The sequence below is a fragment of the Pristiophorus japonicus genome, chromosome 23 (genome assembly GCF_044704955.1).
Source record: "Pristiophorus japonicus isolate sPriJap1 chromosome 23, sPriJap1.hap1, whole genome shotgun sequence".
NCBI lineage: Eukaryota > Metazoa > Chordata > Chondrichthyes > Pristiophoridae > Pristiophorus > Pristiophorus japonicus.
Genome location: NC_091999.1, coordinates 5,678,077 through 5,703,215, shown reverse-complemented (window position 1 = coordinate 5,703,215; position 25,139 = coordinate 5,678,077). Strand labels below are relative to the sequence as shown.

The 25,139-nt window shown below is 51.3% G+C and overlaps 2 protein-coding genes across 3 annotated transcripts in view; both read left to right on the top strand.

The window, feature by feature from the left end:
* Positions 1–12,484, top strand: part of LOC139235611 (uncharacterized) — a 75,312-nt gene extending 62,828 nt beyond the window's left edge. For both annotated transcript variants that reach the window (XM_070866652.1, XM_070866650.1), the window contains 2 exons: positions 5,809–5,881; positions 10,309–12,484. In XM_070866652.1, coding sequence (XP_070722753.1) covers positions 10,339–12,399 — 2,061 coding nt within the window. In that variant the 5' untranslated portion in view covers positions 5,809–5,881; positions 10,309–10,338 and the 3' untranslated portion in view covers positions 12,400–12,484. The remainder of the gene's footprint in view (positions 1–5,808; positions 5,882–10,308) is intronic.
* The window catches only part of LOC139235699 (zinc finger protein 271-like), a 105,142-nt gene that overhangs the window by 47,420 nt on the left and 32,583 nt on the right, over positions 1–25,139 (top strand). Inside the window, exon 2 of the mRNA XM_070866739.1 lies at positions 5,809–5,881. Coding sequence (XP_070722840.1) covers positions 5,809–5,881 — 73 coding nt within the window. The remainder of the gene's footprint in view (positions 1–5,808; positions 5,882–25,139) is intronic.

The window sequence follows — 25,139 nt, the reverse complement described above, 5'->3', positions numbered from 1 at the left end:
TGGAGCAGAGAGGCCGAAGAGGAGATTTGATCAAGGTGTTTAAAATCGTGAAGAGTTCAGATAGAGTAAATAAAGAGTTGTTTCCAATTGCTGCAGGGTCGATAACCAGAGGGCACAGATTTAACGTGATTGGCAAAATAACCAGAAGGGGGAATTGAGAAAAACGATTTTAACGCAACAAATGGTTCGGACTTGGAATACACTGCCTGATAGAATAAGAACATAAGAAATAGGAGCAGGAGTAGGCCATTCGGCCCCTCGAGCCTGCTCCGCCATTTAATACGATCATGGCTGATCTGATCATGGACTCAGCTCCAGTTCTCTGCCCGCTCCCCATAACCCTTCACTCCCTTATCGGTTAAGTAACTGTCTATCTCTGTCTTAAATTTATTCAATGTCCCAGCTTCTACAGCTCTCTGAGGCAGCGAATTCCACAGATTTACAACCCTCTGAGAGAAGAAATTCCTCCTCTTCTGTTTCAAATGGGTCTGGTGAACCTTCCTGCACTCTCTCTATGGCAAGTGTATCCCTTCCGCACTGTCGGAGGGGCAGTACTGAGGGAATGTTGCACTGTTGGAAGGGCATTACTGAGGGAGCGCCGCACTGCCTGAGGGGCAGTACTGAGGGAGCGCCGCACTGTTGGAGGGCCAGTACTGAGGGAGTGCCGCACTGTTGGAGGGCCAGTACTGAGGGAGTGCCGCACTGTCGGAGAGGCAATGCTGAGGAGTGCCACACTTTCGGAGGGGCAGTACAGAGGGAGCGCTGCACTGTCGGAGGGGCAGTACTGAGGGAGCGCCGCACTGTCGGAGAGGCAGTACTGAGGGAACGCCGCACTGTCGGAGGGGCAGTACTGAGGGAGTGTCGCACTGTCGGAGGGATAGTATTTTGAATAAGATGTTGAAATCGAGGGCCCCATGAGCGCTCTCAGGTGGATGTAAATATTTCCACAGCCACTATTGGAAGAATGTTGAGCGTAAATATGATTGAGATGCTCCAAATCATGAAGTGTTTCAGTCTAGAGTAAATAAATAAAATCTGTTTCTAGTGGCAGAAGGGTCGGTAACCAGAGGACACAGAGATTTAATGGTTAATTGGCAAAAGGAGAAGAGGAGGTAGATGCAGGGAGGATGTTTCCCCTCATGGGGGAATCTAGAACTAGGGGCCATAGTTTCAGAATAAGGGGCCGTCTATTTAAAGAGAAGGAGGAATTTCTTCTCTCAAAGGGTTGTAAATCCAGAGGGGTGGAATTCTCTGCCCCAGAGAGCTGTGGAAGCTGAGACATTGAATAACTTTAGGGCGGAGATCGACAGATTTTTGAGCGATAAGGGAGTAAAGGATTATGGGGAGCGGGCAGGGAAGTGGAGCTGAGTCCATGATCGGATCAGCCATGATCGTATTAAATGGCGGAGCAGGCTCGAGGGGCCGAATGGCCGACTCCTGCTCCTATTTCTTATGTTCTTAGGAGACATGTGGAACACTGTTTTACACAACGAGTGGTTGTGATCTTGAATGCACTGAACAGGTGACGATAACAGATTCAGTCACAACTTTCAATCAGTATTTGGGTCACCTACTTGAAGGTTAAAAGTTTACTGGGCCATGGGGAAAGAGCTAGGAGTGTAACTAATCGCATAGCTTGGATGATGTGGAATCTATATGGGTGGAGCTACAGAATACCAAAGGGCAGAAAACGCTAGTGGGAGTTGTGTACAGGCCACCAAACAGCAGTAGTGAGGTTGGGGAGGGCATGAAACAGGATATTAGGGGTGCATGCAATAAAGGTGCAGCAGTTATCATGGGTGACTTTGAAATGCACATAGATTGGGCTAACCAAACTGGTGGAGGAGAATTTCCTGGAGTGCAGACGGGATGGTTTTCTAGACCAATATGTCGAGGAACCAACTAGGGGGGAGGCCATCTTAGACTGGGTGTTGTGTAATGAGAGAGGATTAATTAGCAATCTCGTTGTGCGAGGCCCCTTGGGGAAGAGTGACCATAATATGGTGGAATTCTACATTAGGATGGAGAATGAAACAGTTAAGTCAGAGACCATGGTCCAGAACTTAAAGAAGGGTAACTTTGAAGGTATGAGGCGTGAATTGGCTAGGATAGATTGGCGAATGATACTTAAGGGGTTGACAGTGGATGGGCAATGGCAGACATTTCGAGACCGCATGGATGAACTACAACAATTGTACATCCCTGTCTGGCGTAAAAATACAAAAGGGAAGGTGGCTCAACCGTGGCTATCAAGGGAAATCAGGGATAGTATTAAAGCCAAGGAAGTGGCATACAAATTAGCCAGAAATAGCAGCGAACCCGGGGACTGGGAGAAATTTAGAACTCAGCAGAGGAGGACAAAGGGTTTCATTCGGGCAGGGAAAATAGAGTTCGAGAGGAAGCTTGCAGGGAACATTAAAATGGACTGCAAACGCTTCTATAGATATGTTAAGAGAAAAAGGTTAGTAAAGACAAACGTAGGTCCCCTGCAGTCAGAATCAGGGGAAGTCATAACTGGGAACAAAGAAATGGCAGACCAATTGAACAAGTGCTTTGGTTTGTTATTCACTAAGGAGGACACAAACAACCTTCTGGATATAAAAGGGGTCAGAGGGTCTACGCAGGAACTGAGGGAAATCCTTATTAGTCGGGAAATTGTGTTGGGAAATTGATGGGATTGAAGGCCGATAAATCCCCAGGGCATTATGGTCTGCATCCCAGAGTACTTAAGGAGGTGGCCTTGGAAATAGCGGATGCATTGACAGTCATTTTCCAACATTCCATAGATTCTGGATCAGTTCCTATGGAGTGGAGGGTAGCCAATGTAACCCCACTTTTTAAAAAAGGAGGGAGAGAGAAAACGGAATTATAGACGGGTCAGCCTGACATCGGTAGTGGGTAAAATGATGGAATCAATTATTGAGACTGTCATAGCAGCGCATTTGGAAAGAGGTGACATGATAGGTCCAAGTCAGCATGGATTTGTGAAAGGGAAATCATGCTTGACAAATCTTCTGGAATTTTTTGAGGATGTCTCCAGTAGAGTGGACAAGGGGGAACCAGTTGATGTGGTGTATTTGGACTTTCAGAAGGCTTTCGACAAGGTCCCACACAAGAGATTAATGTGCAAAGTTAAAGCACATGGGATTGGAGGTATTGTGCTGACGTGGATTGAGAACTGGTTGGCAGACAGGAAGCAAAGAGTAGGAGTAAATGGGGACTTTTCAGAATGGCAGGCAGTGACTAGTGGGGTACCGCAAGGTTCTGTGCTGGGGCCCCAGCTATTTACATTATACATTAATGATTTAGACGAGGGGATTAAATGTAGTATCTTCAAATTTGCAGATGACACTAAGTTGGGTGGCAGTGTGAGCTGCGAGGAGGATGCTTTGAGGCTGCAGAGTGACTTGGATAGGTTAGGTGAGTGGGCAAATGCATGGCAGATGAAGTATAATGTGGATAAATGTGAGGTTATCCACTTTGGTTGTAAAAACAGAGAGACAGATTATTATCTGAATGGTGACAGATTAGAAAAAGGGGAGGTGCAACGAGACCTGGGTGTCATGGTACATCAGTCATTGAAGGTTGGCATGCACGTACAGCAGGCGGTTAAGAAAGCAAATGGCATGTTGGCCTTCATAGCGAGGGGATTTGAGTACAGGGGCAGGGAGGTGTTACTACAGTTGTACAGGGCCTTGGTGAGGCCACACCTGGAGTATTGTGTACAGTTTTGGTCTCCTAACTTGAGGAAAGAGATTCTTGCTATTGAGGGAGTGCAACAAAGGTTCACCAGACTGATTCCCGGGATGGCGGGACTGACATATCAAGAAAGACTGGATCAACTGGGCTTGTATTCACTGGAGTTCAGAAGAGGGGATCTTATCGAAACATTTAAAATTCTGATGGGTTTAGACAGGGTTAGATGCAGGAAGAATGTTCCCGATGTTGGGGAAGTCCAGAACCAGGGGTCACAGTCTAAGGATAAGGGGTAAGCCATTTAGGACTGAGATGAGGAGAAACTTCTTCACCCAGAGAGTGGTGAACCTGTGGAATTCTCTACCACAGAAAGTTGTTGAGGCCAATTCACTAAATATATTCAAAAGGGAGTTAGATGCAGTCCTTGCTACTAGGGAGATCAAGGGGTATGGCGAGAAAGCAGGAATGGGGTACTGAAGTTGCATGTTCAGCCATGAACTCATTGAATGGCGGTGCAGGCTCGAAGGGCCGAATGGCCTGCTCCTGCACCGATTATCTCTGTTTCTATCGCTCTTTCAAAGAGCCGGCAGAGGCATAATGGGCCGAATAGCTCCCTTTGTTGTTCGATTCGACAGTGAACCACATTTCAAAAAGTTCGAATTTCTCTCGAAAAGAGAATGCTGAGCTGTGACCTGATACTGGTCTTACAATTAGGAAGAGGTTCGATCGTGTCGACTTGGGGGGGGGCGGACTCGAACTAGGGGCCATCAATATACGATAGTCATTAATAAATCGAATCCGAAATTCCTGTGGAACTCCTTTACCCAGAGAGTGGTGAGAATGTGGAACTCGCTGCCACAGGGAGGGGTTGAGGCGGATAGTACAGAGGCATTTATGGGGGAAGCTGGTTAAACACATGGGGGAGAATGGAATAGAAGGATATGGTGATGGGGGTGAGAGGGGGCTGGTGTGAAGCATAAACACCGACACGGACATGTTCGCAACCTGGATCTCATATTTGACCCTGAAATGAGTTTCCAACCACATATCTGCAGCATAACTACAACCGCCTATTTCCACCTCCGTAACATCGCCGGTCTCCACCCCTGCCTCAGCTCATCTGCTGCTGAAACCCTCACCCATGCCTTTGTTACCTCCAGACTTGACTTTTTCCAATGCACTCCTGGCTGGCCTCCCACATTTTACCCTCCGTAAACTAGAAGTGATCCAAAACTCGGCTGTCCCGTGTCCTAACACGCACCGAGTCCCGCTCACCCATCACCCCCTGTGCTCTCTGCCCCCGTGTCCTAACTCGCACCGAGTCCCGCTCACCCATCACCCGCTGTGCTCGCTGCCCCCATGTCCTAACTTGCACCAAGTCCTGCTCACCCATCACCCCCTGTGCCCCCGTGCCCTAACTCGCACCGAGTCCCGCTCACCAATCACCCCCTGTGTTCGCTGACCCCGTGTCCTAACTCGCACCCAGTCCCGCTCACCCATCACCCCCTGTGCTCACTGACCTACATTGGCTCCCGGTTAAACAACGCCTCGATTTCAAAATTCTCATCCTTGTTTACAAGTCCCTCCATGGCCCTCACCCCCCTCCCAATCTCTGTAACCTCCTCCAGCCTCTACACCCCTCCCTATCTCTGTAATCTCCTCCAGCCCCACAAACCCCCGACATGTCTGCGCTCCTCTAATTCTGCCCTCCTGACCATCCCTGATTATAATCGCTCCACCATTGATGGCCGTGCCTTCTGTTGCCTGGGCCCCAAGCTCTGGAACTCCCTCCCTAAACCTCTCCGCCTCGCTACCTCTCTTTCCTCCTTTTAAGATGCTCCTTAAAATCTACCACTTTGACCAATCTGCCCCAGTATCTCCTTGTGTGGCTCGGTGTTAAATGTATTTGTTTTGTCTTTAAACACTGCTGTGAAGCGCCTTGGGACATTTCACTACGTTAAAGGTGCTATATAAATACAGGTTGTTGTTGGGCCGAATGGCTGTTTCTGTGCTGTACGCGCTACACAATACTTCATTGGCTGCAAAGCTCTTTCAGGTGCCCTGAGGTGGTGAGAGACAGCATATCAATGTAAGTCTTTCTTTATTTTTCAGGGTCAGCGGCAGTTGGCCTGGGCAAGGTCAGGACGCTAAGAGACGAGGCTGCGATCGTTGGACTTTGTGCTGGGTAAGTGACGGGATTATGGCCGACGGGCCCAGGGTGGGTAGAGGGGAGTTAAGATACCCATCAGCTACCATGGTATTGAATGACGGAATTGGCCCGAGAGGCTGAATAGCCTGCTCCTATGTAACAGACTAAAGGGGCTGTATGGTCTCCTATGAAAGGGGCTAAATGGCCTCCTGTCCCTATGAGATGGGCTGAATGGCCACCTCCTTTCCCTAAGAGATGGGCTGAATTGCCACCTCCTGTCCCTATGATGGGGCTGAACGGCCTCCTGTCCTTATGAGAGGGGCTGAATGGCCTCCTCCTGTCCCTATGATGGGGCTGAACGGCCTCCTGTCCCTAAGAGATGGGCTGAATGGCCACCTCCTGTCCCTATGATAGGGCTGAACGGCCTCCTGTCCCTATGAGAGGGGCTGAATGGCCACCTCCTGTCCCTATGATAGGGCTGAACGGCCTCCTGTCCCTAAGAGCGGGGCTGAATGGCCACCTCCTGTCCCTATGATAGGGCTGAATGGCCTCCTGTCCCTATGAGAGGGGCTGAATGGCCACCTCCTGTCCCTATGATAGGGCTGAATGGCCTCCTGTCCCTATGAGAGGGGCTGAATGGCCACCTGCTGTCCCTATGATGGGGCTGAACCACCTCCTGTCCCTATGAGAGGGGCTGAATGGCCTCCTCCTGTCCCTATGTGAGGGGCTGAATGGCCATTTGGCCCATCAAGCTCATGCCGACTCTCTGCAAGAGCACTTCAGCTAGTCCCACTCCCCCGCCCTTTCCCTGTAGCCCTGCAAATTTTTTTCCTCACTGTCCGTATGAACGGGACTGAATGGCCACCTCCGCTCGGTATGCGAGGGGCTGATTGGCTTCATTTTGTCCCTTACAATAAGTGTCAGCCGTGGCTCAGTGGGCAGCACCCTCGCCTCTGAGTCTGACGGTTGTGGGTTCAAGTTCCAGTCCAAACATTTGAGCACATAAAGCTAGGCTGACACTCCAGTGCAGTGCTGAGGGAGCGCCGCACTGTCGGAGGGGTGGTACTTAAGGAGCGCCACACTGTCGGAGGGGCGGTGCTGAGGGAACGGCGCACTGTCGGAGGGGCAGTACTGAGGGAGCGCCGCACTGTCGGAGGGGTGGTACTTAAGGAGCGCCACACTGTCGGAGGGGCGGTGCTGAGGGAACGCCGCACTGTCGGAGGGGCAGTACTGAGGGAACGCCGCACTGTCGGAGGGGCAGTACTGAGGGAGCAAAGCTCTGTTGGAGAGGCAGTACTGAGGGAGTGCTGCACTGTCAGAGGGACAGTACTGAGGGAGCGCCGCACTGTTGGAGGGGCAGTATAGAGGGAGCGCCGCACGTTGGAGGGGCAGTACTGAGGGAGCACCGCACTGTCGGAGGGGCAGTACTGAGGGAGCGCTGCACTGTTGGAGGGGCAGTACTGAGAGAGTGCCGCACTGTCAGAGGTGCCGTCTTTCAACTGAGACATTAAACCGAGGCCCCATCTGCCCTCTCAGGTGGACGTACAAGTTCCCATGGCACTATTTCGAAGAAGATCAGGGGAGTTATCCCCGGTGTCCTGGGGCCAATATTTATCCCTCGACCAACAACACTAAAAAATAACAGATAAGAACATAAGAATTAGGAGCAGGAGTAGGCCATACGGCCCCTCGAGCCTGATCCGCCATTTAATACGATCATGGCTGATCGAATCATGGACTCAGCTCCACTTCCCTGCCCACTCTCCATAACCTCTTATTCCCTTATCGGTTAAGATGATCTGGTCATTATCACATTGCTGTTTGTGGGAGCTTGCTGGGCGCAAATTGGCTTCTGTGTTTCCTACATTACAACAGTGACTACACTTTAAAAAAATACTTCATTGGCTGTAAAGCACTTTGGGACATCGTGAGGTGGTGAAACGCACCATAAAATGTTCTTCTATATGGGCTGCTGACCTCCTGTCCCTATGAGAGCGGCAGAATGGCCCCTTGTCCCAATGTGATGGACTGAATGGCCTCCTATCCCTATGCGATGGGCTGAATGGCCTCCTGTCCCTATGTGATGGGCTGAACGGCCTCCTGTCCCTATGTGATGGGCTGAACGGCCTTCTGTCCCTATGAGAGGGGCTGAATGGCTTCCTGTCCCTATGCGAGGGGCTGAAAGGCCTCCTGTCTCTATGTGATGGGCAGAACAGCCTCCTGTCCCTATGGGAGGGGCTGAATGGCCTCCTGTCCCTATGCGAGGGGCTAATAGGCCTCCTGTCCCTATGAGAGGGGCTGAATGGCCTTCTGTCCCTATGTGATGGGCTGAATGGCCTCCTGTCCCTATTCGAGGGGCTGAATTGCCTCCTGTCCCTATGTGATGGGCAGAACAGCCTCCTGTCCCTATGAGAGGGGCTGAATGGCCTCCTGTCCCTATGCGAGGGGCTGAAAGGCCTCCTGTCCCTATGTAATGGACTGAACGGCCTCCTGTCCCTATGTAATGGGCTGAACGGCCTCCTGTCCCTATGTAATGGATTGAACGGCTTCCTGTCCCTATGTGATGGGCTGAACGGCCTCCTGTCCCTATGTGAGGGGCTGAATGGCCATTTGGCCCATCAAGCTCATGCTGGCTCTCTGCAAGAGCACTTCAGCGAGTCCCACTCCCCCGCCCTTTCCCTGTAGCCCTGCAAATTATTTTCCTCCCTGTCCGTATGAGCGGGACTGAATGACTTCCTCCGCTCTGTATGCGAGGGGCTGAATGGCCTCATTTTGTCCCTCAAAATAAGTGTCAGACGTGGCTCAGTGGGCAGCACCCTCGCCTCTGTGTCAGACGGTTATGGGTTCAAGTCCCACTCCAGACACTTGAGCACATAAACCTAGGTTGACATTTCAGTGCAGTATTGAGGGAGCGCTGCACTGTCGGAGGGGCAGTGCTGAAGGAGTGCTGCACTGTCGGAGGGGCAGTACTGAGGGAACAATGCGCTGTCGGAAGGGCAGTGCTGAGGGAGCACTACACTGCCGGAGGGGTAGTACTGAGGGAGTGCCGCACTGTCGGAGGGGCAGTACTGAGGGAGTGCTGCACTGTCGGAGGGGCAGTACTGAGGGAGCGCCGCACTGTCGGAGGGGCAGTGCTGGGGGAGCACCGCACTGTCAGAGGGGCAGTACTGAGGGAGTGCCGCACTGTCGGAGGGGCAGTACTGAGGGAGCGTTGCACTGTCGGAGGGGCAGTACTGAGGGAGCGCCGCACTTTCGGAGGGGCAGTACTGAGGGAGTGCCACACTGTCAGAGGTATCATCTTTCGGATGAGACATTAAACCGAGGCCCCATCTGCCCTCTCAGGTGGACGTACAAGTTCCCATGGCACTATTTCGAAGAAGATCAGGGAGTTATCCCCGGTGTCCTTGGGCCAATATTTATCCCTCAACCAACATCACTAAAAATAACAGATAAGAACATAAGAAATAGGAGCAGGAGTAGGCCATACGGCCCCTCGAGCCTGCTCCACCATTTAATACGATCATGGCTGATCGAATCATGGACTCAGCTCCACTTCCCTGCCCGCTCCTCATAACCCCTTAATCCCTTATCAGTTAAGATGATCTGGTCATTATTACATTGCTGTTTGTGGGAGCTTGCTGGGCGCAAATTGGCTTCTGTGTTTCCTACATTACAACAGTGACTACACTTTTAAAAAGTACTTAATTGGCTGTAAAGCACTTTGGGACATCGTGAGGTCGTGAAAAGCACCATAAAATGTTCTTCCATACGGGCTGCTGACCTCCTGTCCGTATGAGAGGGGCTGAATGGTCTCCTGTCCCTATGCGAGGGGCTAAACGGCCTCCTCCTGTCTCGATGCGAGGGGCTGAATGGCCTCCTGTCTCTATGAAACGGGCTGAACGGCCTCCTGTCCCTATGAGAGGGGCTGAACGGCCTCCTGTCTCTATGAGACGGGCTGAATGGCCTCCTGTCCCTATGAGAGGGGCTGAACGGCCTCCTGTCCCTATGAGAGGGGCTGAACGGCCTCCTGTCCCTATGAGAGGGGCTGAACGGCCTCCTGTCCCTATGAGACGGGCTGAACGGCCTCCTGTCCCTATGAGACGGGCTGAATGGCCTCCTGTCCCTATGAGAGGGGCTGAATGGCCTCCTGTCTCTATGAGACGGGCTGAATGGCCTCCTGTCCCTATGAGAGGGGCTGAACGGGCTCCTGTCCCTATGAGAGGGGCTGAACGGCCTCCTGTCCCTATGCGAGGGGCTAAACGGCCTCCTCCTGTCTCGATGCGAGGAGCTGAATGGCCTCCTGTCTCTATGTGACGGGCTGAACGGCCTCCTGTCCCGATGAGAGGGGCTGAATGGCCTCCTGTCCCTATGAGAGGGGCTGAACGGGCTCCTGTCCCTATGAGACGGGCTGAACGGCCTCCCGTTACACCTGGTGACTAATCGCGGCTTCCTTGTCTTTCCAGGGGCGCCGGGGCGGAGCGAGCGTGCGTGCGATGGAGAAGCTGTTGGGGCCGGATGTGGTGATGGTGACGGTGGGTGGAGGATCGGCTGGGGCCGGGCCCGGCGCGGGGGCCAAGCGCCGCAAGTACTACTGCACCTACAACGACAACTGGTGCGCCCAGCACCCCGAGTACCGGCCTTGGCTGCGCAAGGTGGATGCCTCCACCGCCCAGTGCCTGCTGTGCCACCAGGCCTTCTCCATCAAGTACGAGGGCCGGCGGGCCGTGGCCGGCCACGCCGACTGCAGCCGCCACAAGGAGGCGGTGAAGAACCGGGGGCGCCCCCCGCCGGTGCCCCCCGCCCCGGCCCCGCGTCAGGGCGAGGCCCAGGAGGACCAGGCCACGGCGGCTGAGCTGGCCGAGATCTACCGGGGGGTGTCGCAGCACCTCAGCTACTCCAGCCTGGACTGCGGGGGCCAGCCGGCGGCAAGGAGGGGCCCGGAGCTGCTCCCGGAGCCGGAGGCGGAGGAGCCCTCGTCCTGCCCGCCGTTACCGCCCCGCCCGGCATCCTGCGGCCGCACCAAGGCGGCCAGCCTGACGGAGAACGTGCTGGCCCCCTGCGCCCGCGAGCTGCTGGCGGCCGGCCTGCGCCGGGCCGGCTACTTCTCGCTGTCGGCCGACGCGGCCAACCGCGGCGCCCGCAACTACTTCCCGCTGGTGGTGCGCTACTTCGACCGGGAGCGGGGGCTGGGCCACGGGCTGCTGGACTGCTACGGGGGCGGGAAGGAGGAGGAGGAGGAGGACGCGGAGCGGGCCGGGGAGGCCCTGGCCTCTCGGCTGGCCGACATCCTGCGGCAGAACCGGCTGGAGCCGGCCGGGGTCTCGGCCTACATGACGGACGTGCCAGCGGCCCAGGCGGCCAAGCATGGGGCGGCCGGCCGGAGGCTGGGCGGGCCGACGCTGCTCCAGGTCAGCTGCCGCTGCCGGCTGCTGCACGACTGCCTGCGCCTGGGGCTGAAGGAGCTGAGTGTGGACGTGGAGTGGCTGGTGCTGAAGGTGTGCGGCGAGCTCGCGTCCTCGTCCTCCACCGGCGCCGAGCGGACGCAGCCCGCACTGCGTGGCTTCTGCGCCTTCCTGGCGCTGGACTACAAGGAACTGTTGCGCCGGGCGCCTGTCCGCTGGCTCTCCCTGCTGCCGGCCCTGGCCCAGGTGGCCCAGAACTGGGAGGCCCTGCGGCACCACTTCCGGGCGGCCGGCGAGGGGGCCTGCGCCGGGCCGGTGTGGCGGGCCTTCGGCGGCGCCGAGGCCCTGCCCCTCTGCCACGCCCATTTCGCCCGCCACCTGATGGGCGCCTTCCAGGCGGCCCTGTCGCGGCTGGAGTGGCCGGAAGCCACCTGCGCCGAGCTGGAGCGGGCGCTGGGCGCCCTGCTGGCGAAGCTGCAGAAGCGGCGGGAGGACGGCTTCTACGGGGCGGCGGCCCAGGCCCTGCTGCCCGGCCTGCCAGCCGCCGAGCGGCACCGCTTCGAGGAGGAGGCGGGCGCCGCCCTGGACCGCTGCGTCGGCTTCCTGCGCCAGCGCTACCGCTTCGAGTCGTCGGTCTTCGCCCGCATGGCCGCCCTGTCGTTGGACCGGGATGTGCGCTGGGCCGAGGTGGAGGCGTTGGCCCGGGAGCTGGGGCTCGGGCTGGACCTGGACCGGCTGTACGACGACTACTGCGCTCTGCACCGGGTGCGGGCCGAGGCGGCGGCCCAGGAGCGGCGGGTGGACCAGCGCTGGGTGGAGGTCTTCAAGCGGCTGCCCGAGGAGGAGAGCGGGCAGCTCTTCAAGCTGGTCGCCTTCGTGCTCTCCGTCCCCGTCTCCAACGGCTACTGCGAGCGCGTGTGCAGCCTCATGACCCGGCTCTGGAGCAAGGAGCGCAACCGCCTGAGCGAGGGCCTGGTCAAGGCCGAGCTCCAGGTGCAGCTCAACTTCGGCATGTCCTGCGCCGACTTCTACCAGTACGTCCGGAACTCCCCCGAGCTCCTGAAGGCCGCCCGCAGCCAGCTCAAGTACCGCTTCAAGAAGAAGGGCGTCGCGATCAAAGATTCCCCCCAGCAGCAGGGCGCCCAGAGCTAACCCAAAAAATAAACATTTCCTCAGTCTCCCTGTCGGAAGGAGAGTGGAGGGGGCAAGGGCAGCGAGGGGGGGGCCGTGGTCACAGCAAAAGACTGGTGTTCAATGTTTATTGAAGAGACTCACAAACGCTCTGAACTTTTAATTGTTGCCGAGGCATTTTCTGAAGTTGCTCTTGAGTGGCAATGCTGCTTCTGCTAATTGGTCCATTTTGGCTTCTGTATAATTTTCGGTTTCTTAATAAACTTGAGCTGATAGCTTAGCCAGAACTTGCCGTTTGTCATCCATGTCGTCTGTTTGCCCGTTTTGGGGGGTTGAAGGGCGGCCTCTTAACTACAGTTATACAAGGCCTTGGTGAGACCGCACCTGGAGTATTGTGCACAGTTTGGGTCTCCTTACCCAAGGAAGGATATACTTGCCATAAAGGAAGTGCAGCGAAGGTTCACCAGACTGATTCCTGGGATGGCAGGACTGTCGTATGAGGAGAGATTGAAACAGAGAAACAGAGAAAATAGGTGCAGGAGTAGGCCATTCAATAAGATCATGGCTGATCATTCACTCAGTACTCCATTCCCGCTTTCTCTCTATACTCCTTGATCCCTTTAACCCTAAGGGCCATATCTAACTCCCTCTTGAATATATCCAATGAACTGACATCAACAACTCTCTGCTGTAGGGAATTCCACAAGTTATCAACTCTCTGAGTGAAAAAGTTTCTCCTCATCTCAGTCCTAAATGGCTTACCTCTTATCCTCAGATTATGTCCCCTGGTTCTGGACTTCCCCAACATCGGGAACATTCTTCCTGCATCTAACCTGTCCAGTCCCGTCAGAATTTTATATGTTTATATGAGATCCCCTCTCATCTTTCTAAACTCCAGTGAATACAGGCCCAGTCGATCCAGTCTCTCCTCATATGTCAGTCCTGCCATCCCGGGAATCAGTCTGGTGAACCTTCGCTGTACTCCCTCAATAGCAAGAATGTCCTTCCTCAGATTAGGAGACCAAAACTAAACAACTGCAGTAAGGCCTCCCTGCTCCTATACTCAAATCCTCTCGCTATGAAGGCCAACATACCATTTGTCTTCTTCACCGCCTGCTGTACCTGCATGCCAACTTTCAATGACTGATGTACCATGATACCCAGGTCTCGTTGCACCTCCCCTTTTCCTAATCTGCTGCCATTCAGATAATATTCTGCCTTCGTGTTTTTGCCACCAAAGTGGATAACCTCACATTATTTATCCACATTATATTGCATCTGCCATGCATTTGCACACTCACCTAACCTGTCCAAGTCACCCTGCAGCCTCTTAGCGACTTCATCACAGCTCACACTGCCACCCAGTTGAGTGTCATCTGCAAATATTACACTCAATTCCCTCATCCTAATCATTGAAGTATATTGTAAATAGCTGGGGTCCTAGCACTGAGCCCTGCGGCACCCCACTAGTCACTGCCTGCCATTCTGAAAAGGACCCGTTTATCCCCACTCTCTGCTTCCTGTCTGCCAACCAGTTCTCTATCCACGTCAGTACATTACCCCCAATACCACGTACTTTAATTTTGCGCACCAATCTCTTGTGTGGGACCTTGTCAAAAGACTTTTGAAAGTCCAAATACATCACATCCACTGGTTCTCCCTTGTCCACTCTTACCTGTTACATCCACAAAAAATTCCAGAAGATTTGTCAAGCAGGATTTCCCTTTCATAAATCCATGCTGACTTGGACCGATCATGGACTCAGCTCCACTTCCCTGCCCGCTCCCCATAACTCCTTATTCCCTTATTGGTTAAGAAACTGTCTATCTCTGTCTTAAATTTATTCTATGACCCAGCCTCCACAGCTCTCTGAGGCAGCGAATTCCATAGATTTACAATCCTCTGAGAGAAGAAATTCCTCCTCATCTCAGTTTTAAATGGGCGGCCCCTTATTCTAAGACCATGCCCCCTAGTTCTAGTCTCCCCCATCAGTGGAAACATCCTTTCCGCATCCACCTCATCAAGCCCCCTTATAACCTTATACATTTGGATAAGATCACCTCTCATTCTTATGAATTCCAATGAGTAGAGGCCCAGACTTTCTTCATAAGTCAACCCCCTCATCTCAGGAATCAACCTGGTGCACCTTCTCTGAACTACCTCCAAAGCAAGTATATCCTATCTTAAATATGGAAACCAAAACTGCACGCAGTACTCCAGGTGTGGCATCACCAATACCTTGTATAACTGTAGCAAGACTTCCCTGCTTTTATACTCCATCCCCTTTGCAACAAAGGCCAAGATTCCATTGGCCTTCCTGATCACTTGCTGTACCTGCATACTATCCTTTTGTGTTTCATGCACAAGTACCCCCAGGTCCCGCTGTACTGCGGCACTTTGCAATCTTTCTCCATTTAAATTTTTTTTCTGCCAAAGTGCATGACCTCACACTTTCCAACATTATACTCCATCTGCCAAATTTTTGCCCACTCACTTAGCCTGTCTGTGTCCTTTTGCAGATTTTCTGTGTCCTCCTCACACATTGCTTTTCCTCCCATCTTTGTATCGTCAGCAAACTTGGCTACGTTACATTCGCTCCCTCCAAGTTGTTAATATAGATTGTTAATAGTTGAGGTCCCAGCACTGATCCCTGCGGCACCCCAAGTCATTCATATATGTGTCTTTGGAAGGAGACCATTCGGCCCATCGTGCCTTTAAAAGAGCTCTCCAATTGGATCCCCTCCCACCCGCTCCCCTTTCCCCCGTAACCCTGCAAATTTCTCCTTTTCAAGTATTTATCCAATTGCAATTGAAGGTTACTATTCAATCTGCTTCCACGTTTTTCAGACAGCACATTCCAGACCATCATAACTCGCTGCGTGAACAAAATTCTCCTCATCTCCCCCTCTGGTTCTGTTGCCAGTGACCTTAGATCTGTGTCCTCAGCTTCCCACCCTCCTGCAGTGCAAACAGTTACTCCTCATCCACCCTTCCTGATTTTCAACACCTCGCTTAAATCTCCACTTTGACCTTCTCTGGTCTAAGGAGAACAATCGCAGTTGCTCCAGTCTCTCCACATATCTGAAGTCCCTCATCTGCTGGTACCTGCGTCCTCTCTAAGGCCTTGATGTCCTTGCTCAAACTGTGGCGCCCAGAATTAGGCTGGATAGCTCTTGGCCGGCATGGACACGATGGGCCGAAATGGCCTCTGTCCGTGCTGTAAATTTCTATGATTCTATGATAATAGAAACATAGACATAGAAAATAGGTGCAGGAGCAGGCCATTCGGCCCTTCAAGCCTGCACCACCATTCAATATGATCATGGCTGATCATTCAAGCTCAGTACCCCACCCGTGCCTTCTTTCCATACCCGTTGATCCCTTCAGCCGTAAGGGCCACATCTAACTCCCTTTTGAATATGTCCAACGAACTGGTCTCAACAACTTTCTGTGGCAGAGAATTCCACAGGTTCACAACTCTCTGGATGAAAACATTTCTCCTCATCTCGATCCTATATGGCTTACCCCTTATCCTTAGTCCGTGACCCCTGATTCTGGACTTCCCCAATATCGGGAACATTCTTCCTGCAATACTCCAGCTGAGGCCTAATCAGAACAATAGCGAAATACTGTGTGTGGTAGCCTAATCCGTGTTTTATAACGGTTTAGCATGATTTCCTTACTGTCGTACTCTATTCATTTATTCCTGGGATGTCAGCATTTATTGCCCATCCCTAATTGCCCCTTGAGAAGGTGTTGGTGAGTCGCCTTCTTGAACCGTTGCAGTCCGTGTGGTGAAGGTGCTCCCACAGTGCTGTTAGGGAGGGAGGTCCAGGATTTTGCCCGAGCGATGATGAAGGAATGGTCGATTATATTTCCAAGTCAGGGATGGTGTGTGAGACCTAGAGGGGAACGTGGAGGTGGTGGTGTTCCCATATGCCTGCTGCCCTTGTCCTTCTAGTTGGTGGAGGTCGGGGCATTGGGAGGTGCTGCTGAAGAAAGCCAAGGACCCTGTGTGTTTTTTGGCATCCTTGTCAACGTGTCCTGCCACCCCCGGGTCTCTTTGTTCTTAGACTCCCTTTCAATTGTACCATTTACTTTAACACAATATAAATTAAATATATAAAGTCTATCTCATTAAAATCCTCGGCCTCTCCCAAAAGCTTCCCGTTCACCCATCACCCCTGTGCTCGCTGACCTCCATTGGCTCCCGGTTAAACATCCAAAAACGCTTCACAGGTATGTTATAAAACAAAATCTGACACTAAGCCACATAAGGAGATATTCGGGCAGATGACCAAAGCAGTAGGTTTTAAGGACCATCTTAAATGAGGAGAGATTTAGGGAGAGAATTCCAGAGCTTGAGGCCCAGGCAGCTGAAGGCACGGCCACCGATGGTGGAGCGATGAAATCTTTGAATGCACAAGAGGCCAGAATTGGAGGAATGCAGAGATCTTGGAGGATCTGGAGGGGGTTACAGAGATAGGGACTGGAGGGGGTTACAGAGATAGGGAGGGGTGTAGGGACTGGACGAGGTTACAGAGATAGGGAGGGGTGTTGGGGCTGGAGGAGGTTGCAGAGAAAGGGATGGGAGTTGGGGCTGGAGGAGCTTACAGAGATAGGGAGGGGTGTAGGGGCTTGAGCAGGTTACAGAGAAAGGGAGGGGTGTAGGGGCTGGAGGAGGTTACAGAGATAGGGAGGGGTGTAGGGGCTAGAGGAAGTTACAGAGAAAGGGATGGGAGTTGGGGCTGGAGGAGGTTACAGAGATAGGGAAGGGCTGGAGGAGGTTACAGAGATAGGGAGGGACTGGAAGTGGTTACAGAGATAGGGAGGGGTGTAGGGGCTAGAGGAAGTTACAGAGATAGGGAGGGGTGTAGAGGTTTTTCAGAATTATGTCAAGAAGGGCTCGAGTACAAATTCAAATGTTTTATTCAGGCGCATTGAGTTTTTTTTTAAACAGACTATATTTGGGTATGTATGTGTGTATGAAATAAAAAGTTCAGCATTCCCATTACATAACTTTTTTAACCTTTAGAAAGCGTATTAAGCTGAGAGAAAGTCTTGCTATTGTTAGCGTGCTTTTTTGTTTTAAGCCTTCGAAAGCATTCGAAGCTGAAAATAGGTCTTGCTCTGTTAGCCAGTGGCTCAGAGGGTAGCACTCTCCCCTCTTGAGTGAAAAGGTTGTGGGTTCAAGACCCACTCCTGAGACTCAAGCATGGTAATTTAGGGTGACACTCCAGTGCAGTGCTGAGAGAGTGCTGCACTGTTGGAGGGGCAGTGCTGAGGGAGTGTCGCACTGTTGGAGGGGCAGTGCTGAGGGAGTGTCGCACTGTTGGAGGGGCAGTGCTGAGGGAGCGCCGCAATGTCAGAGGAGCAGTACTGAGGGAGCCCCGCACTGTCGGAGGTGCCGTCCTTCGGATGAGACGGTAAACTGAGGACCTGTCTGCCCTCTCATAAGAACATAAGAAATAGGAGCAGATGTAGGCCATTCGGCCCTTCGAGCCTGTTCCGCCATTCAATATGATCATGGCTGATCCGATCATGGACTCAGCTCCACTTCCCATAACCCTTTATTCCCTTATCGTTTAAGAAACTGTCTATCTCTGTCTTAAATTTATTCAATGTCCCAGCTTCCACAGCTCTCTGAGGCAGCGAATTCCTTAGATTTAGAACCCGCTGAGAGAAGAAATTTCTCCTCATCACAGTTTTAAATGGGCGGCCCCTTATTCTAAGATCATGCCCCCTAGTTCTAGTCTCCCCCATCAGTAGTGGAAACATCCTCTCTGCATCCACCTTGTCAAGTCTCCTCATAATCTTATACGTTTCGATTAGATCACCTCTCATCTGAATTCCAATGAGTAGAGGCCCAACCTACTCAACCTTTCCTCATTAGTCAACCCCCTCATCTTCGGAATCAACCTAGTGAACCTTCTCTGAACTGCCTCCAAAGCAAGTATATCCTTTCGTAAATATGGAAACCAAAACTACACGCAGTATTCCAGGTGTGGCCTCACCAATACCCTGTATAACTGTAGCAAGACTTCCCTGCTTTTATCCCCTTTGCAATAAAGGCCAAGATTCCATTGGTCTTCCTGATCACTTGCTGTACCTGCATACTATCCTTTTGTGTTTCATGCACAAGTGCCCCAGGCCCCGTTGTACTTTACTGCAGCACTTTGCAATCTTTCACCATTGAAATAATAACTTGCTCTTTGATTTTTTTCTGCCAAAGTGCATGACCTCACACTTTCCCACATTATACTCCATCTGCCAAATTTTTGCCCACTCACTGAGCCTGTCTATGTTATTTCGCAGATTTTTTGTGTCCTCCTCACACATTGCTTTTCCTCCCATCTTTGTAACGTAACTTGGCTACGTTACACTCAGTCACTTCACCCAAGTCGTTAATATAGATTGTAAATAGATGGGGTCCCAGCACTGATCCCTGCGGCACCCCACTAGTTACAGATTGCCAACCAGAGAATGAACCATTTATCCCGACTCTCTGTTTTCTGTTCGTTAGCCAATCCTCTATCCATGCTTAATATATTACCCCCCCCAACCCCGTGAACTTTTATCTTGTGCAGTAACCTTTTATGTGGCACCTTGTCAAATGCGTTCTGGAAGTCCAATAACACCACTTCTACTGGTTATATCCCGGGTGGATGTAAAAGATCCCATGGCACTGTATCGCAGAAGAGCAGGCAAGTTATCTCCGGTATTCTGGAGCCAATATTTAGCTCTCAATCAACATCACTGAAACAGATTATCTGGTTATTATCACCTTGCTGTGGGAGCTTGGTGTAAGCAAGTCGGCTGCCACCTTTCCCATATTACAACAGTGGCTACACTCCAAAAGTACTTCATTGGCTGTACAGCATATTAGGATGTCCGGTGGTTATGAAAGGCGCTATATAAATGCAAGTCTGTCTCTGTAAGAGGGGCAAAATAGCCTGCTCCTGCTCCTATTTCTTAAGTTCTTATGCCCCAACCCGGTGATCAAAACTAATCCAGGAGATCACCCTGGCTGGATTTGATACCCTGCAGTTTGATCGAGGCCTCCTCATAATTTTATGCACCTCGATTAAGCCCCTCGAGCCTGCTTCACCATTTAATAAGATCATGAACTCAGCTCCACTTCGCTGCCTGCTCCCCATAACCCTTTATTCCCTTATCGCTCCAAAATCTGTCCTATCTCCGCCTTAACTATATTCAATGACCCAGCCTCCACAGCTCCCTGGGGCTGCACTGTCGGAGGGTAGTACTGACGGAGCACCGCACAGTTGGAGGGGCCGTACTGAGGGATTGCTGCACTATCGGAGGGGCGGTACTGAGGGAATGCCGCATTGTCGGAGGGGCCGTACTGAGGGAGTGCTGCACTGTCGGAGGGTCGGTACTGAGGGAGCGCCGCACAGTCGGAGGGGCAGTACTGAGGGAGCATCGCACTGTTGGAGGGGCCGTACTGAGACAGCGCCGCACTGTCAGAGGAGCAGTACTGAGGGAGCGCCATCCTGTCGGAGGGGCGGTACTGAAGGAGTGTTGCAGTGTCACAGGGGCAGTACTGAGGGAGCGCCGCCCTGTCGGAGGAGCAATACTGAGGGAGTCCCGCATTGTCGGAGGGGCGGTACTGAGGGAGCGCCTCCCTGTCGGAGGGGCAGTACACAGCAACATAGAAAATAGGTGCAGGAGTAAGCCATTCGGCCCTTCGAGCCTGAACCATCATTCAATAAGATCATGGCTGATCATTCACCTCAGTACCTCTTTCCTGATTTCTCTCCATACCACTAGATCCCTTTAGCCGTAAGGGTCATATCTCGGAAGGATATTAGCTTGGATGATGTGGAATCGGTATGGGTGGAGCTACAGAATACCAAAGGGCAGAAAACGCTATTTGGAGTTGTGTACAGACCACCAAACAGTAGTAGTGAGGTTGGGGACAGCATCAAACAAAAAATAAGGGATGTGTGCATTAAAGGTACAGCAGTTATCATGAGTGACTTTAATCTACATATTAATTGGGCTAATGAAACTGGTAGCAATGCGGTGGAGGAGGATTTCCTGGAGTATATTAGGGTTGGCTTTCTCGGCCAATATGTCGAGGAACCAACTAGAGAGCTGGCCATCCTAGACTGGGTGATGTGTAATGAGAAAGAACTAATTATCAATCTTGTTGTGTGAGGCCCCTTGGGAAAGAGTGACCATAATATGGTAGAATTCTTTATTAAGATGGAGAGTGACACAGTTAATTCAGAAACTAGGGTCCTGAACTTAAGGAAAGGTAACTTCGATGGTATGAGGCGTGAATTTGCTAGAATTCATTGGCAAATGATACTTAAAGGGTTGACGGTGGATAGACAATGGCAAACATTTAAAGATCACATGGATGAACTTCAACAATTGTACATCCCTGTCTGGAGTAAAAATAAAACGGGGAAGGTGGCTTAACCATGGCTGACAAGGGAAATTAAGGATAGTGCTAAATCCAAGGAAGAGGCATATAAATTGGCCAGAAAAAGCAGCAAACCTGAGGACTGGGAGAAATTTAGAATTCAGCAGAGCAGTACAACGGGTTTAATTAAGAGGGGGAAAATAGAGTATGAGAGGAAGCTTGCCGGGAACATAAAAACTGACTGCAAAAGCTTCTATACATATGTAAAGAGAAAAAGATTCGTGAAGACAAATGTAGGTCCATTGTAGTCGGATTCAGGTGCATTTATAATGGGGAACAAAGAAATGGCAGACTAATTGAACAAATACATTGGTTCTGTCTTCAACAAGGAAGAAACAAATAACCTTCCGGAAGTACTAAGGGACCGAGGGTCTAGTGAGAAGGAGGAACTGAAGGATATCCTTATTAGGCAGGAAATTGTGTTATGGAAATTGATGGGATTGAAGGCCATAAATCCCCGGAGCCTGATAGTCTGCATTCCAGAGTACTTAAGGAAGTGGCCTTAGAAATAGAAAATTGATTGGTGATCATTTTCCAACAGTCTATCGACTCTGGATCAGTTCCTATGGACTGGAGGGTAGCTAATGTAACACCACTTTTTAAAAAGGGTAGGAGAGAGAAAACGGGTAATTATAGACCAGTTAGCCTGACATCAGTAGTGGGGAAAATGTTGGAATCAATTATTAAAGATGAAATAACAGTGCATTTGGAAAGCAGTGACAGGATCGGTCCAAGTCAACATGGATTTATGAAAGGGAAATCATGCTTGACAAATCTGGAATGTTTTGAGGATGTAACTAGCAGAGTGGACGAGGGAGAACCAGTGGATGTAGTGTATTTGGACTTTCAAAAGGCTTTTGACAAGGTCCCACCCAAGAGATTGGTGTGCAAAATCGAAGCACATGGTATTGGGGGTAATGTACTGAGATGGATAGAGAACTGATTGGCAGACAGGAAGCAGAGAGTCGGGATAAACGGGTCCTTTTCAGAATGGCAGACAGTGAATAGTGGATTGCCGCAGGTCTCAGTGCTAGGACCCCAGCTCTTTACAACATGCATTAATGATTTAGATGAAGGAATTGAGTGTAATTTCTCCAAGTTTGCAGATGACACTAAACTGGGTGGCAGTGTGAGCTGTGAGGGCTAAGACAATTTCCTGCCTAATAAGGGTATCCTTCAGTTCCTCCTTCTCACGAGACACTCGGTCCCCTCGTACTTCCGGAATGTTATTTGTGTCTTCCTTCGTGAAGGCAGGACCAAAGTATTTGTTCAACTGGTCTGCCATTTCTTTGTTCCCCATTATAAATTCACCTGAATCTGACTGCAAGAGACCTATATTCATCTTCACTAATCTTTTTCTATTCACATATCTATAGAAGCTTTTGCTGTCAGTTTTTATGTTCCCGGCAAGCTTCCTCTCATACTCCATTTTCCTCCTCCTAATTGAACCCTTTGTCCTCCTCTGCTGTATTCCAAAATTCTCGCAGTCCTCAGGTTTGCTGCTTTTTCTGGCCAATTTATATGCCTCTTCCTTGGATTTAACACTATCCATAATTTCCCTTGTTAGCCACGGTTGAGCTTCTGAGGGAACGCCGCACTTTCAGAGGGGCAATACTGAGGGAGAGCCGCACTGTCGGAGGGGCGGTGCTGAGGGAGTGCCTTACTGTCGGAGGGACAGTACTGAGGGAAGAAACCCAACCCATCCCATCTCCTGTCAGATTCCACAGTGCTCTAGGTTTTAATGGCGATCGGCTTTACCCAGCATGCGCAGAGGTCGGGAATACGCCCTATGCCTTTGCGGGGTAGCACCGAGTGCGCAAGCGGGGGTTTGTGAGCATGCGCGTTGCGGGGAGAGGCCGGGCGGAGAAGGCAGGTAATGGCGTCGCTCGGGGGGGTATTGCGCCGCTTTACCGGCCTCGGTGGCGGGATGGCGTCCTCACTAAATGTCTGCTGCGGCCTCGGGAATCCAGCAAAGGTCCGCGGGGCCCCGGCGGCCCGGTAAAACCTCCTTCCCGCCCCGGTCGCCCGGTTTTGGCCGCCGCTCGCCTGTTGGTCCGAGGCCCTCCATCCCCACTGCGCAGGCGTAGCCTCTGCCTGCCGCCGAGATAGAGCGGTTTCAGAATCGCGGGGCACTGTGGTTACCGCGGCCGCCATTGATCAGCGTCTTGTGGAAGTGCCTCATCCATTGAAATTCCAGTGGCCATATTATTGGACCAGCAATCCAGAGTCCCGGACTAGAATCAGGGGCCGCCCATTTAAAACTGAGGTGAGGAGGAATTTCTTCTCTCAGAGGGTTGTACATTTGTGGAATTCTCTGCCCCAGAGACCTGTGGAGGCTGGGTCATTGAATATATTTAAGACGGAGATAGACAGATTTTTGAATGAAAAGAGAGTGAAGGGTTATGGGGAACGGGCAGGGAAGTGGAGCTGAGTCCATGATCAGATCAGCCATGATCGTATTAAATAGCGGAGCAGGCTCGAGGGGCCGAATGGCTGACTGCTGCTCCTCATCATCATAAGCAGTCCTTCGGAATTGAGGAAGACTTGCTTCCACTCCTGAAGTGAGTTCTTTGGTGGCTGAACAGTCCAATACGAGAGCCACAGACTCTGTCACAGGTGGGACCGATAGTCATTGAGGGAGGGGTGGGTGGGGCTGGTTCGCCGCACGCTCCTTCCGCTGTCTGCGCTTGGTTTCTGCATGCTCTCGGCGATGAGACTCGAGGTGCTCAGCGCCCTCTCGGATGCTCTTCCTCCACTTATCATGGTCTTGGCTCAGGGACTTCCAGCTGCCAGTGGGGATGTTGCACTTTATCAGGGAGGCTTTGAGGGTGTCCTTGTAATGTTTCCTCTGCCTAGCTTTGGCTTGTTTGCCATGGAGGAGCTCCGAGTAGAGCACTTGCTTTGGGAATCTCATGTCTGGCATGTGGACTATGTGGCCTGTCCAGTGGAGCTGATCGAGTGTGGTCAGTGCTTCAATCTGGGGATGTTAGCCTGAGTGAGGGTGCTGATGTTGGTCTGCCTATCCTCCCAGGCGATTTATTGGATCTTGTGGAGACATCATTGGTGATATTTCTCCAGCAACTTGAGGTGTCTACTGTACATGGCCCATGTCCCTACTCCTATTATGGGACTACTGATCCGGAGACATATATTTAAAGTAATTGTGGGCAGGTTTAGGGGAGATTTGACGGGAAATCTCTTCACCCAGAGGGTGGTGGGACTCTGGAACTCATATGAACCGGAGTCGGCCATTTGGCCCCTCGAGCCTGTTCCGCCATTCAACAAGATCATGGCTGATCTGATCATAGACTCTGCTCCACTTCCCTGCCCTCTCCCCATAACCCTTTATTTCCTTATCATTCAAAAATCTGTCCATCTCCACCTTAAATATATTCAATGACCCAGCCTCCACAGCTCTCTCTGGCAGTGAATTCCACAGATTTACAACTCTGAGAGAAGAAATTCCTCCTCATCTCAGTTTTAAATGGGCGGCCTCTTATTCTGAGACTATGTCCCCTAGTTTTAGTTTCCCCCATCAGTGGAAACATCCTCTCTGCATCCACCTTGTCAAGCCCCCTCATTATCTTATAAGTTTCAATAAGATCACCTCTCATTCTTCTGAACTCCAATGAGCATAGGCCCAACCTACTCAACCTATCTTCATAAGTTAACCCCATCATCACTGGAATCAGCCGAGTGAACCTTCTCTTATCTTATTCGAATGGCAATTCAGAGGCCGGGAGTAATGATCCTGAGACATAGATTTAAAGTAATTGGGGGGAGGTTTAGAGGGGATTTGAGGGGAAATGTCTTCATCCAGAGGGTGGTGGTGGTCTGGAACTCACTGTCTGAAAGGGTGGTAGAAGCTGAAACCCTCACCACATTTTAAAAATACCTGGATGTACACTTGTAGTGCCTTAACCTACAGGGCTTACCGGCATGGACTGGTTGGACCGAATGGCCTGTTTCTGTGCTGTATATCCTATGATTGTGTAGAACAGGGAATAACATCTTTAAAGGAATGAGGTTGCAAAGAATCTTTATATGAGAACATAAGAATTAGGAGCAGCAGTAGGCCATTTGGCCCCTCGAGCCTGCTCCGCCATTCAATACAACAGCAACTTGTATTATATAGCGCCTTTAATGTCGTAAAACATCCTAAGGCGCTTCACAGTAGTGTTTTATGAAAAAGTAAATAAATGTGACACCGAGAAACATAGAAATAAATTCACAGCAGATGAACAAAAACTTGGTCAAAGAGGTAGGTTTTAAGGAGCGTCTTGAAGGAGGAGAGAGTGGTAGGGAGGCGGGG